This window comes from Tiliqua scincoides, chromosome 3, assembly GCF_035046505.1.
Source record: "Tiliqua scincoides isolate rTilSci1 chromosome 3, rTilSci1.hap2, whole genome shotgun sequence".
Taxonomy (NCBI): domain Eukaryota; kingdom Metazoa; phylum Chordata; class Lepidosauria; order Squamata; family Scincidae; genus Tiliqua; species Tiliqua scincoides.
Window position 1 is genome coordinate 62,153,991 of NC_089823.1, and position 12,948 is coordinate 62,166,938.

The following is a 12,948-nucleotide window of genomic DNA, read 5'->3' on the forward strand; positions in this document are numbered from 1 at the left end:
ATATCACTTGGGTCCAGATAGATTTATGCCAAACTCTTATTCAAATCTCTCTTTCTGTACAACAAAATTACTTTTATTAGAGTCCAGTGAAATGGGGGATGTATGAAAAAAGGAAGAAGGATATTGGAATTGAAGTTCAAGCTACGTAAATAATACACCCAGGCATAATCTGAACTGGGGCTCATTCCCAATACTTGCTTTCAAGATCATGAAATTATAAATAAATCTATATGTGTTATGTCTTTAAGCATGTGAGAATAAAGTATGTTTTCTGTTCTTGAATGGCAAGATCATATGAGCATGCTCAGAGAACTTTTCTTTCAGGACTATATTATCACAGTTTCCTTTTTCCAGCCTAGTACTGCTAGGTGAGATAGGGCCCAGTTCTATCCAACTTTCCAGTGCCAATGCAACTACAATGCAGTCCAGAGGCAAGTGAACAAACATTTCCTTACCTTGAGCAAGGCTCCATAAGCCCCCCCCCCCCCCAAGAATGCAGTGCACACCCTTTTGGCATAGGTCGAGCACATCAGTGCTCAAAAGTTGGATAGGATTTGTCCCATAGTGTTATATTTAGACAGGCTTGAGCCCTAAAATGCCTCATTTTTATCCAGAGCAATGCCCTTGGGGTTGGTTTCTAGTGAGGGAGATGTAACACCTGATGCCTTTATTTTGGGATGGAAGTCTTTTTTCCATGCACTTTCTGGAAAGAAGGAAGAGAGACAGACGCACTCCACAAAGAATTATTCTATTTAATTACAGACACTTTTGTTGACTTTGGTGGTTTTTGTAAAAGGGCTGCAGCTTTCATTATTACTAGAAATTTAAGAGAGAGAGAGAGGTTTCCCAAATGAAATTGTCAAAAAGACAGATATGTCTAAGGAATTTTGGGAGTCTGAGGTTGGTTTCTATCTCCCATCAAAAGGAAGCAACTTCAGCCTGGTGTGATCTGTGAAGTACTAAGAAGCTATCCATTGTGTCCTGCATGTGACAGGCCTTTATGATGGCTCTTCAATGGAAGGGACTTTGGGCATTCCTTTATACAGAACACAGCAGTTAAGGCTTGGGAATCACAATTTAAATACTTTTTTTCAAACATCCTAGGGGACCTTGTGTGGCCTGTGGTGTTTTTTCTACAGAGTTGCTCTCGAAAGAGGAGGGATTTGTTGTCTACACAGAAGGCACCAGCTAGTTGCCAATTTGAAGTCTATAGCCACTACCACCGCCACAATACTGTTTGGGTAGTTTGCGACTATGTGAAGTCTTAGTGGGTTGAGAACTATTCTCAGTTGAGAACTATATATGACAGTGGGTTCACTGTCTCATCATAGCACCGGCTTTCAGGATTGTAGAACTATTGTTTGTCTTTATTAAGACTGTGATATTTTTGCAGGATTGGAGTTAGATGGAGGGGAGAGATCTGAGTGGAAAGAAATGTGGGGTCCAGCGTGACTCCCCTCCCACTGCTCCAGTTCTCAAACTCCTCCTGATGCAATGAATGGGTGAAGGCATTTCCTGTGTGTGGGGGGGGGGGGGAATGGAGGATTTGATGTGTGACTAAGGCTGAGATCCTAGTATACACACTTATTTAGGAGCAAGTCCCATTGAACTCAATGGGACTTAGTTCTGAGTAGACATGCATAGGATTGCATTGTTAGAAGCACTTCCCTCTGAGAAGAAAAGGCAGGAAAACTCTGAAAATGGACTCTTTATAACAGTACAACAAGCTTTACAAATAAACATTTTAGGGCACAATCTTAACCAACTTTCCAGCACCAAGGTAAGGGCAATGCAGCTCCGAGGTAAGGAAACAAACATTCCTTTACCTTGAAGAGGCCTTCATGACTGCCATCCAACTGCAGCACATGCCCCATTGGCAGAGCTATGTCAGAACTGGAAAGTTGGTTAGGATATGAGCTGTAGGGCCCAATCCTATCTAAATTTGCAGTGCGATGCAACCCAGAGGTAAAGGAACAAATGTTTCCTTACCTTGAGGAAGTCTCTGCAACTGTCCGTCCTCCCACAGAATGCAGCATGCATATACCCTGTTGGCACAATTGCATCAGTCCTGGAAAGCTAGATAGGATTAAGCCCTAAAATGCTCATTTGCAAAGCTTTTTGCACCCTCATAAAAAGCCTGTTTTCAGGGTTTTTAGGCTGGAATCCTATTCACACTGACCTGGAAGTAATGTCCATTGACTATAATGGGACTTACTTCTGAGTAGACATGCATAGGATTGGGTCCATAGTCTACAAACTTGAGCATTATGTAGAAAGAAAGGCCTCAGAGCCCAATCCTATGCATGTCTACTCAGAAGTAAGTCCCATTATAGTCAGTGGGGCTTACTCCTAGAAAAGCATGGCTAGGATTGTAGCCTGAGTATGAACAAGGCTTTGTGGTCCCCAAGGCTGGACTAAAGAAGCAGCAGCTGTTGGAGGGAAGGGGCTAAATGTCTACACTTTCCAGGCCGAGGACGTGCTTGGCTTTGCCTCCACTCCACTGGAAAGCCCTCAGACAAAGGCTGGCTCTGGGCCTGCTCTTGCAAGGGGTATGCACACTGGAAAGCCTTGAAATGCTGGAGGAAAAACCCTCATCTGAAGACCTGCTGAAGGAGGACTCCTTGGCCAATTTCAGGGAGGATTATGGGACTCTGTGTGGGATTTTCCCTTAAAGGGGCAACAGAACCTCAAGGAACTGGGGTGTCCCAGGCTGGCTTGCTCTCCCTCTCCTCATCATTGTGCCTGGTCTTTCTTCAGTCTGCCTAACCTCCATGTCATGGAGCTGATTTGCTCCATGAGGCAGGCCCCTGCTCACCACCACCACTATGCAAATCTGAGGTGGCTCAGAGCCCAAGCCTATGTATGTCTACTCAGAAGTAAGCCCCATTATAGTCAGTGGGACTTGCATCCAGGTAAGTGTGGCTAGGATCGTGGCCACAACAGCCCAATCCTATGCATGTCTACTCAGAAGTAAGCCCCATTTTAGTTCAGTGTGGAAAGGATTGTGGCCTCGGTCTCTGTGCAAAAAGAGGTCAAGGGGTGTGGGAAGCCTTCTGCCCCCATCAGCCAGTGCATTAACAGAGGCTTCTTGGTTCCTTTTCCAGGTCTGGGAGACGCCTGGGGACAGCCGAGCAGATTAGGCTCCTTGGATAATGTCGCAAAGGAACTGGGCTCGCATTTGCTTCAGGTAGGGTCTCTGCAATTCTTGCTGTTTCAAGTGCTGCTTTCCTTGTTCTGTTTCAGGAGAAGCTGGTCTTGGTTTTTAAGACACACTGAGCTTGCATCCAGGACTGGGATAATATATCATGTCTTTCCCCCTCACACTGAGGAGGGAGTTGAGTTTTCTTTCCAAAAGGGTCACTGCATGTTGTCAGTTTTATTTTTCTGAGGGTACAGATAAAATAACTTAAGGGAGGCTTAATTACTCCTTTTCCAAACCTATGGTAGTTAAGTCAAGATGGTTAAAGGGGGCACATGCTTTTCTGCCTCTCCCTCTCCCATTCAGATCATTTTATGGGCAAATTGGAGATTCTAATCCGCATTTATGATTAGGGACGATGGAATCAAGAGTGGCTATGAATGAATTGAAACAGAGAGATCATGAGTGCAATGATCTTGTGTATACAGCATGACCATAAATTACGTGGCACAAATAGGCAAAAATAAAAAGCCCAGTAGCAGCAGTACCCACACACCACTGGCAGGCGATGCCCATTTGTTGGGAGTACAAGTGCCCTGGTTAACAGTACCTTGTATATGACAAAGGCATATTCCGTGTGCATTTTAAATAGGAGATTTCAATTATCTGAATTGCTCAGTAGGGAAAACCTTTAAAAGAATGCATGGCTCCTGTGGTGGGAGGCAAACATCTGGATTAGATCTTCCACTGACGTTAGCACCTGATAATGCAGTTGTTCAAAATCTGGTTGATCTGCTTTGGAATTCTGGCGCTCCCTTTTGTGAGAGTCTGGCACAGCAGAGTTTCGAAGGAAGTGTGCAGTCATCTCCACAAAACACTTTTGTATAGGAATTTAGTACTTCCCTAAGTCCTACCCCAATGACTACCTCTCCTCCCAATGTTAAAGATGCAGTAAATTGTAATAATTTGATTGTATACTGTTGTGGAAGGTAGTAGCAGTCTGCCTTAAAAGTTCACAAAGGTAAAATAAGATCCTGAAGAGAAATAAAACCTTGAGGATGTGAAACTGCTTCTCAGAATTTCTAAAGCTTTATTTTCCTGCCTCCTCACACAATTGACATTGGGTTGCAATTAGTAAATCGTGCACTTTAAATAGCTGTGTAGAATTTAGAAGTTTATTTTTTCCTCTAGTTCCACAGCTAAACCAGATCTAACCAGATTTAGCTGTTTCTTCCCAAGCTGATAGAAGTTTTTGAGGAAAAGCTAAAACATGCATTATTGACATAAAACAACAGAGGTAACATAAAACAACAGAAAGTGTGTAATAAGGATTGTTTCAATTTGTTAACAGCTTTTGTTACTATTTTGATAGTAATATAGGATAAAACATACTGTATAATGATTTGATGTTGGCTTTTATACTGTCATAATTCTATTTGGAAGGTAATTTTAATGAGACCAGAAATTCATCTATGTCCTTAGTATACTTTTTTTCCATCTTTTCACAAGATTCTTGTGTGGAAAGTCAGTTTTATGAAAAAAACAATTAAGAAGAATATTTCAAATCTGTATCCTGAAAGGCCACATTTGTATAAAATCAAATGTGTGCTTAAGCAAGATTTGATAGTACGGTAATTTTTCCAGAATATTCCCATTATTCCAGGTCATGACCTTAACCCAATGCATCTGTTTTGCAGAATATATGTTAGCATGCATTGAAAGGCTTGATGACTGGAAAAAATAATAGCACATTTATTCCCTGCCTTCCCTGTCCTCGAGATTGCTAACTACAGTTCATAAACTCCATAAAATATATTTGATCTGGAGAGTAACTTTTTACTTTAATTTATCAGTTCTTTCATATTTTGTACAACATAAAAGTGTGATGTAGTATCATGTGATGTTGTCGATTATTTCTGATTAATGAATGCTCCAAATGTGTTTAAACTTGCAGCAAAACCAGGCTAATCCCCTGAAAATGAGTACTGTAAGCCTTCACCTCTGAGGAACAGAAAAAAGTAGCTAAAGAGTCACTAAAAGCAATGTTTTCTAATGGAAGTGCTGATGCAGTCTAACTATAACTGGGGGACAAATTGCTAGTTTATGAGGAATGTTTAAAATAATGTTTTATTTAAAAAAAACAATGGTTTCTTTCCCATGTTAATACTGTTATGAAGTTTTGTTTATGTTCTGAAGAAAGAAAGAAAGAAAAAATGAAACCAAAGAGTAATCTGGTTCCAATTACATGCTGTAAAAGTTGAGTAGGCCAGAGAATGATTTGGAATATTTTTTATTGGGGTTATGTTGAACTTGCCTCTCCATGCAGTCTTTTATTACCTTTTTTTTTTTTTTTTTTTTGCTATTCCAGCATCTTAAAATATGAATTAAATATAAAAGGCAATTGTTTTATCAAGGAATTCAGAAATTAGTTTTGTTTTCAGCTGATGCTCTCCTTCCTTCATTCTACCCTTCAAGGGGAGAATATATGGCATTTATATTTGGTCAGAGCTGCAATTCTAAAAACATTTACATAGAGGTGGCTTCTACTAAAATGTCCATATGAAGCTGCATTATACATAACAATATTAGGAATACAGTACTTATATAATGTACTGATTTTCAATGGAAAAAGTTTGTAACATTAAATAAATAAATGGTTCTTTGCCCCCCAAAAATTCTCAGTCCAAAAAGATGCAGAAGAAACACCAACAGCTGCTGCTGGAAAAGATGCTGTGTTGGGCTGAAGAGGGACAGTTGGTTTGTCCCTTGCTATATAAGAGGAGCACCACTTTAAAAAGCACCTCTTTGTCACAAGGCAGGACTTGTACCATTAGTCCATATAGCCTCTTGTATCTTCTAATGAGCAGTGGCTTTTAAGGTCTCACTCAGAGGTCCTTCCCAGCTCTACTACTTGAGACCCTTTAATTGATGTTAGAGCATCTAAGGAAGCAGGTCAATCATTGAACTTTGGCCTCATTCCCAAACCAGTGGCCCACTCTTTTCTAATTTATAAAATCACTCTTGAAAGTAGATTTCATTGATAGAAATGGAACTTACTTCTACTTAATGTACCCAGGTTTGGTATTTTTAAATACCAGGTAATTTAATTTTTGCTGAGTGTCAGTTTTATGTTCTTGGTGAGAATGTGTATTATTAGGCACCAAACAAGCATTATGTAATAAGGCAAAGAAGCATATTGCAGTATTACCTGGAAACAATTATGGATGGTAGTTTTAACTTACAAGGAATTTATTTGCTATAAATTTATGAACATGGTTTTATAAACTTTATTTTATGAAATGCTAATTTTAAAAATTTTCTTTGTTTTTTAAAACTACTTGTCAGATAATTTTCTGTTCACAAAATCTTAATAACAAAAAAGTCAAAAAAATTTAAAACATCACTTAAGGTATCATTAAAAAGGCAAAGAGTGATAACCTATTTCTGCCAATTAATCCATAAAACACAGCCTCACAGGATTGGTTTTCCCCCCAAGAACCACATAATTCAGGATTTGTGCTAAGTAGTAAAATACCCAACAGCAACATGAGAATGTTAAGTGCTGCTGCTGTAAAACAAGCATCTGTAAGAGAAGAATGAGTTAAAGTTTTTATGGTGTGTGTATAATAGTCTTCACCAGGCCAATATGGGTAATATCTTTTTAATATATGTTCTTCTGTAGGGGGAAATTAAAAACTTCTCACAAGGAACTTGACTGTAAATTGTAAATGGTAAGATTTTACTCTATTTCTTTCTCTTTTACAGACTCTGGATGGGTTTGTTTTTGTGGTAGCATCTGATGGGAAAATAATGTATATCTCAGAAACAGCTTCTGTTCATCTAGGTTTATCCCAGGTAGGAACATGTTTCTGTCCCTCTGTTGAATGCTGATGTTGGAGGCATATGGTGATATTATCTTGCCCATGTATGAACTTTAGTACTTTGCAGTGACATAAAAGTTTCCCCTTTCAGCAATTTTAACAACAAAGAGTTGTTAAGACTTTTGTTGTTGTTGCTAAATGTTTTGAACTGTTTTTCACTGAAAGGAAACTACTTTTTTCTTCTCATAATTACCTCTAAACAGGATGCCATGTAGAAATAAAATTGTCACATTTAGAGCGCAATCCTAACCCCTTATGTCAGTGCTTTCCAGCACTGGAAATGTGACATGCTGCATCCTGCAGTTGGATGTCACTCACAGAGGCCTCCTCAAAGTAAGGGAATGTTTGTTCCCTTACCTTGGAGCTGCATTGCCCTTATGTCAGTGCTGGAAAGCACATTATCCAGACAAGTCCTTAGCTAACTCTGTCACGCTCTGGCACCAGTGCAGACTATTGCAGCTGAGCCTCAGCAAATCCCAGGCATACCTAGAAGCTTGATTTAGCATATTCCACCTCCCATGCAGCTTTAGCAAGTACTATACTGTCCATTCTTGGCTGAGTGCTTTTGCAACTAGCCAGAGCAGTAGTGGTAATGGTATATGTTTCTGTAAAAACCTGGAGATTTCCAGTTTGTGCTTCCAATTGTATGCAGTTGTGTCGGCTGCTGAGAAAATAGAGGAAGCCCTAGTTTTATAGTAGATGTGCTTTAAGAAAAAATAAAAACGAGCAGATTTATGAGTGTTCACATGGAATTCAGGGTAATTTTTCCTGAGTTTTGCCAGCCTCGTGGCCTTTTCAGTAAAGCGTTTTATATGTTTATAGTAGAAGTCATAAAACTGGGTTTACTACTGTTCTGCTCAAGAGTTAGTGTTTTGAGTTTTAAGGCACTACTACATTTCTTTCTTTTAAAGGTAACATTAGCTGTGATCCTAAGTGCAATTTCTTGGATGTAAGTTCAGTGGAAAACAATGGGTTATACTTTCAAGAATATATGTTTGGTGTATAAAAGTCAGACTGCAAATAGCACTGGGATTTGATCTATCTCTCATACCCTGTTTGAAATATAGAGTTGTATGCTAAGGAGTATGAATGGAAGGAAGTTCATGGAAGCAGACTTTCTCACCATCTCCTCAGCTCAATGGTCAATGGGTTAAGTCAGAATGCCAGATGTAGGGGAGAGCACCAGGATGAGGTCTCTTGTTATCTGGTGTGCTCCCTGGGGCATTTGGTGGGCCGCTGTGAGATACAGGAAGCTGGACTAGATGGGCCTATGGCCTGATCCAGTGGGGCTGTTCTTATGTTCTTATGTTCTTATGTCCTCTACTTCCACTGAAATTCCACTCTGAGCAAGAGTTTCAGGAAGAGCATTGTATGGCTTGAAGGATGGAGACATAAGGAAGATCAGCAAAAATCAAGCTTCCCTTTGCTCAGTCAGAAATGCCTTCCATTTGTGAAAAAGGAATTTGGAATATGAGACTTTGTTCATAACTTACAATTACCACAACATCGATAGTTTAAAAAAAGTTATTCTTTAGCAACTTACAACCCAAGCATGTGCACATTTACTTGTAAGGAAGTAAGAAAGGAAGGCATGGCAAGGAAGTTTGTGTGGCAGAAGCATTCTCAATGCATGTTTTGACATCCAGGGGAAAGGAACCACCTTCCTTCTTCTAAAGTCTGGTACACACAGACAGAAGATTCTGCATACAGTCAGTTCTGTTTATATGCAAATTATCTATCTTCGAATTTGCTTATCCATGAGGGGCAGAATTGCTACCTTGTTATTTGCACCTCTGTTCTCATTGTTTGCTATGCAGGGACCTTCCGAATTGTGCCTGTGACCAGTGCAGACCCCTTTAAAATGGCCAGCAGAAGCTTCTGCTGGTCATTTTAAGGGGGTCTGGGCTGATTACAGTAGCCATTCTGAAGAACATAAGAACAGCCCCACTGGATCAGGCCATAGGCCCATCTGGTTCAGCTTCCTGTATCTCACAGTGGCCCACCAAATGCCCCAGGGAGCACACCAGATAACAAGAGACCTGCATCCTGGTGCCCTCCCTTGCACTGGCATTCTGACATAGCCCATTTCTAAAATCAGGCGGTTGCACATACACATCATGGCTAGTAACCCGTAATAGATTTTTCCTCCAGAAATTTGTCCAATCCCCTTTTAAAGGCATCCAGGCCAGATGCTGTCACCACATCCTGCGGCAAGGATTTCCACAGACCAACCACACGCTGAGTAAAGAAATATTTTCTTTTGTCTGTCCTAACCCTCCCAACACTCAATTTTAGTGGATGTCCACTGGTTCTGGTGTTATGTGAGAGTGCAAAGAGCATCTCTCTATCCACTTTATCCTTCCTCTGCATAATTTTGTATGTCTCAATCATGTCCCCCCTCAGGCACCTCTTTTCTAGGCTGCAGAGGCCCAAATGCCTTTCCTCATAAGGAAGGTGCCCCAGCCCAGTAATCATCTTAGTCGCTCTCTTTTGCACCTTTTCCATTTCCACTATGTCCTTTTTGAGATGTGGCGACCAGAACTGGACATAATACTCCAGGTGAAGGTCCCTGCAGCCTGTGGAAGGTCTCTGCAGCATTCATAGATCTTTTGGCATTTCCTGCTGCACTCTGCTGGCTTCCTGAAGATCTCTGCTGAATTCATCTGATGGCAAGGAACATAGCCCTTCCCTTCCTTATGGTACCCTTTCAGTAGTGATCCTGGCCCTGGTACCAACCGGGGCCATGGTTGCAAGCTGCCACCCTCCCCACCAGTCTAGCTGTCATACCTCCACTGGAGGACTTCCACCCCTTGCCTCCCTTTTGGAGGCCCCGCACACCCTTCCCAACCCTCCAAAGGCCTTGTAAAGGCGTCGGAGGGCCAAAAAGCATCTCTCCTGGTTTCACAGAAGAAACCTGAAGTGATGTTTTTATGCATTTAGATGGCATTCTGAAGGCTGGGGAATCCTCTCCAACCCTTACAAGGCCTTCTAAGGGATTAAAAACGTCACTTCTGGTTTGTGAAACTGGAAGTGATGTTTTTCGGCCCTCCGAGGCCTTTACAGTGCCTTCTGAGGGTTGGAGAGGCAGAGTGCTGTTTCCCTGGTCCTCAGAATGCCTCTGTGCAAAAGGTCATGAGTACCAGAATGGTGCAAGGAGGGATATCATGGGGGGGGGGGTGTATGGCAGCACAGTGCTGCCCTCTCAGCCTGGTGCCTGGAGCATTCGTCCCCCTAGTCCCCCCTCAGTTACACCACTGTACCCCTTGTACCTAACCCCATTGATCCCATAGGATCAATGGTTTGTTATCTGCAAATTCGCTATCCACTTGGGTTTCCAGGAACGTAACCATAGTAGATAATGAGAACTGAAGTGCCTTATGAAGAAGCTTATGTGTGGCCTGTACCTTAATCCCAACCCTTCCCAGATCCTCTTTCTGTCTCTAATGTCGGTTAAGCTTTCACCATTCCTATCTTTCCCTTAGGCAGTGGCAGACCTCCCATTAATTCTGTGGGGCAAATTCCCTGGGCGTGATGTCTTGTACACCTTTAGGACTCTGCGGAAGCCTCTCTGAGGCTCCCAATGGGGTCAGAAACGGTGCTTCCAGTTTTCTGGAAGCACAGTTTAAAGCATTGGGGGACCTCAGAGAGGCTTCCCCAACATGTCCTGGAGTCGTGTGAGGCTCAGTGAGCTCCAGGTAAGTGGGGGGGGGGGCGCGACATCCCGCAGGGGGCGCCATCACAAACCTTTGCCCTGGAACGCAGGGCTGGGGAGGTCCACCACTGCCCTTAGGTAGCTCTTGGGAACAAGGATGGCCTAGTCATTATGTCCCTAAGCAGTTTTCTCAGTTTGCCTCCTACAGAGCCTGATTCTTCTCTGCTCAGGATCTTTTGAAAAAGGTTCAAAGGCAGCACTTGAGTGTTCCTACTGATAATATCACTGCACCTGCTGCAGGAGATGTTGTGGAGCTCTCCTCCCCCTCAGCTGAACCCTGGATATAATTCCTTTCTCCTTTGTGAACAATAAGTGGAAAAAGCTACACAGAAAAGAAGTGGTGCCTCTCTGCCCCCCCCTCCAAAAGAGGTAGAATTGGAGAGCAGTGTTGTACCAGGTCTAGATGTCAGTAATTCCTTTTCCCTCTGCAGAAAGAGATGTACAGATGGAAACTAAGAGCAGTGTTTGTGCTCATTAGGGTGCATATGTACCACTTGTGTCTCTCAAAACAAGATTATGAATACCAAAAGGATAAGACTAAATTTTGCACATTAGTACATATTCACATAGCTGTTTGTTAGCCAGAGGAAGGACTGGATCCTCCAGTTCATAAAATGTACTCAGATATGACCTTCAAAATTTTAGATCCTATATACTAATAGCAAATGCAGGTGATTGAGTGCATATCAGATGGGAAACTAAATGTGTCCCGTCCCCCCTCCAATAAGCATTAGTCTTTACATACTTGGGGGAACTCCTTGTGTATGCAGAATGTTATAATGCAGAGCCATTTAGTTATTTGATTTTTCTCTGTAAACCGCTTTGTGAACTTTTAGTTGAAAAGCGGTATATAAATACTGTTAATAATAATAATAATAATAATAATAATAAGTATGTGTGTTAAAAGAAAAATATAATTTTAATGCACTCACCTCAGCGGTCTTGTGAGGTTCCAGAACCTTAAGGAATGTTGAGAGTATAAAATGTTTGGGGTATCTAAAAATACACAGGAAGATGGAAAGCAAGTGCAAAGGGTTAATTTGCCTGCTTGAAGCACCTAGCAGCCTGCATCCTGGAGGAGAGCATAAATGTGTGTCCTTTCCCTTCCCACCTCTGCTGTGAAGCTTGAACAACTTCAAGGCTCCTGTTTTATGCTAGCTGGTGCCCTGAGCAAGAGCTCTTCTCTTTGGGGCTGCAATTACATTTCAGCTTTTGGCACTTTCCATTTGTTGGATAGACTTCCAACCCCTTAATTCATTTCAGCCTTAATTCAATAAGATAAGCAAAATACAAGCTTATGGAAAGCATGTGAGTTCAAACATGTACTTAAATTTGGTCCTTAGTTAAATTGGTTAACAATACAGAGAACTGTGAAATCCAACCCACAGACTCATTTATAGAGTACAGGATTTGGGATTTAAGAAGCTATGCATTCCAAATTGTAAATGCCCAATTCTGTCTGGGATTTTTTAAAAAAATGTGCTAGTCTCATTGATATTACTTATTTGAATGTGGACTGCAACAATAAAGGTAGTTTTTGAAGTGCTGCAAACCTTTATGTTCTTTATATGCAATCCATTTTTAATTAGTTTACTGTGAAGGGGATACCAAAAATTCACAAAAAAAGTTGACTCTGTTGTACCACCAAATTATGTTGAATATTGAATTGGATGCCCTTGCTTTTTTTTCTTTTTTCTTTTCTTTTTTTTAAACAAAGCCTTTTCTTAAAAGAAGAATATTTGGTAAATCCATTTTGCTTCTCTTTAACAATTTATTACATTTCAGTATGTTTTCAGTTTTAGATAATCCTACTCACTGGCCAGGCATCATTCAAGTGACATTTCTTAATAGGAGCTGCAGCAGAGATCCTATTGGAAATTGCATCACCTTGATGGTTTCAGGGGCATAGATATTTCAGTCTACTTCTATTATGATTAGGCAAGCCAGCGATGAAGGGCTTTCCATACTTCCTGATGATTATGAATGAGATTGACAAAATAATCAACTAGGGACTACCCTTTGCCCACCATCGAGGGTCCCTAGTCAGAGTCAACTGATTTAAAGTAAGACAGTTTTAAACTGACAGTTATATAACAAGGCAAAAAGACCAATTTAAGTTATTAATCTAAACATTTCCATTGGTGTTTAGATATTTCTTAAATAAAAAGTTCATACTATTTGGTTGTTATAGCCATTAAAAATTGATTTAAAACTGA

At 41.0% G+C, this 12,948-nt stretch overlaps 1 protein-coding gene across 2 annotated transcripts in view; it reads left to right on the forward strand.

Moving 5' to 3' along the window:
- SIM2 (SIM bHLH transcription factor 2) overlaps nt 1-12,948 on the forward strand; it is a 72,413-nt gene that overhangs the window by 27,476 nt on the left and 31,989 nt on the right. For both annotated transcript variants that reach the window (XM_066620817.1, XM_066620816.1), the window contains exons 2-3: nt 3,105-3,187; nt 6,905-6,994. In XM_066620817.1, the coding sequence (XP_066476914.1) occupies nt 3,105-3,187; nt 6,905-6,994 (173 nt within the window). The remainder of the gene's footprint in view (nt 1-3,104; nt 3,188-6,904; nt 6,995-12,948) is intronic.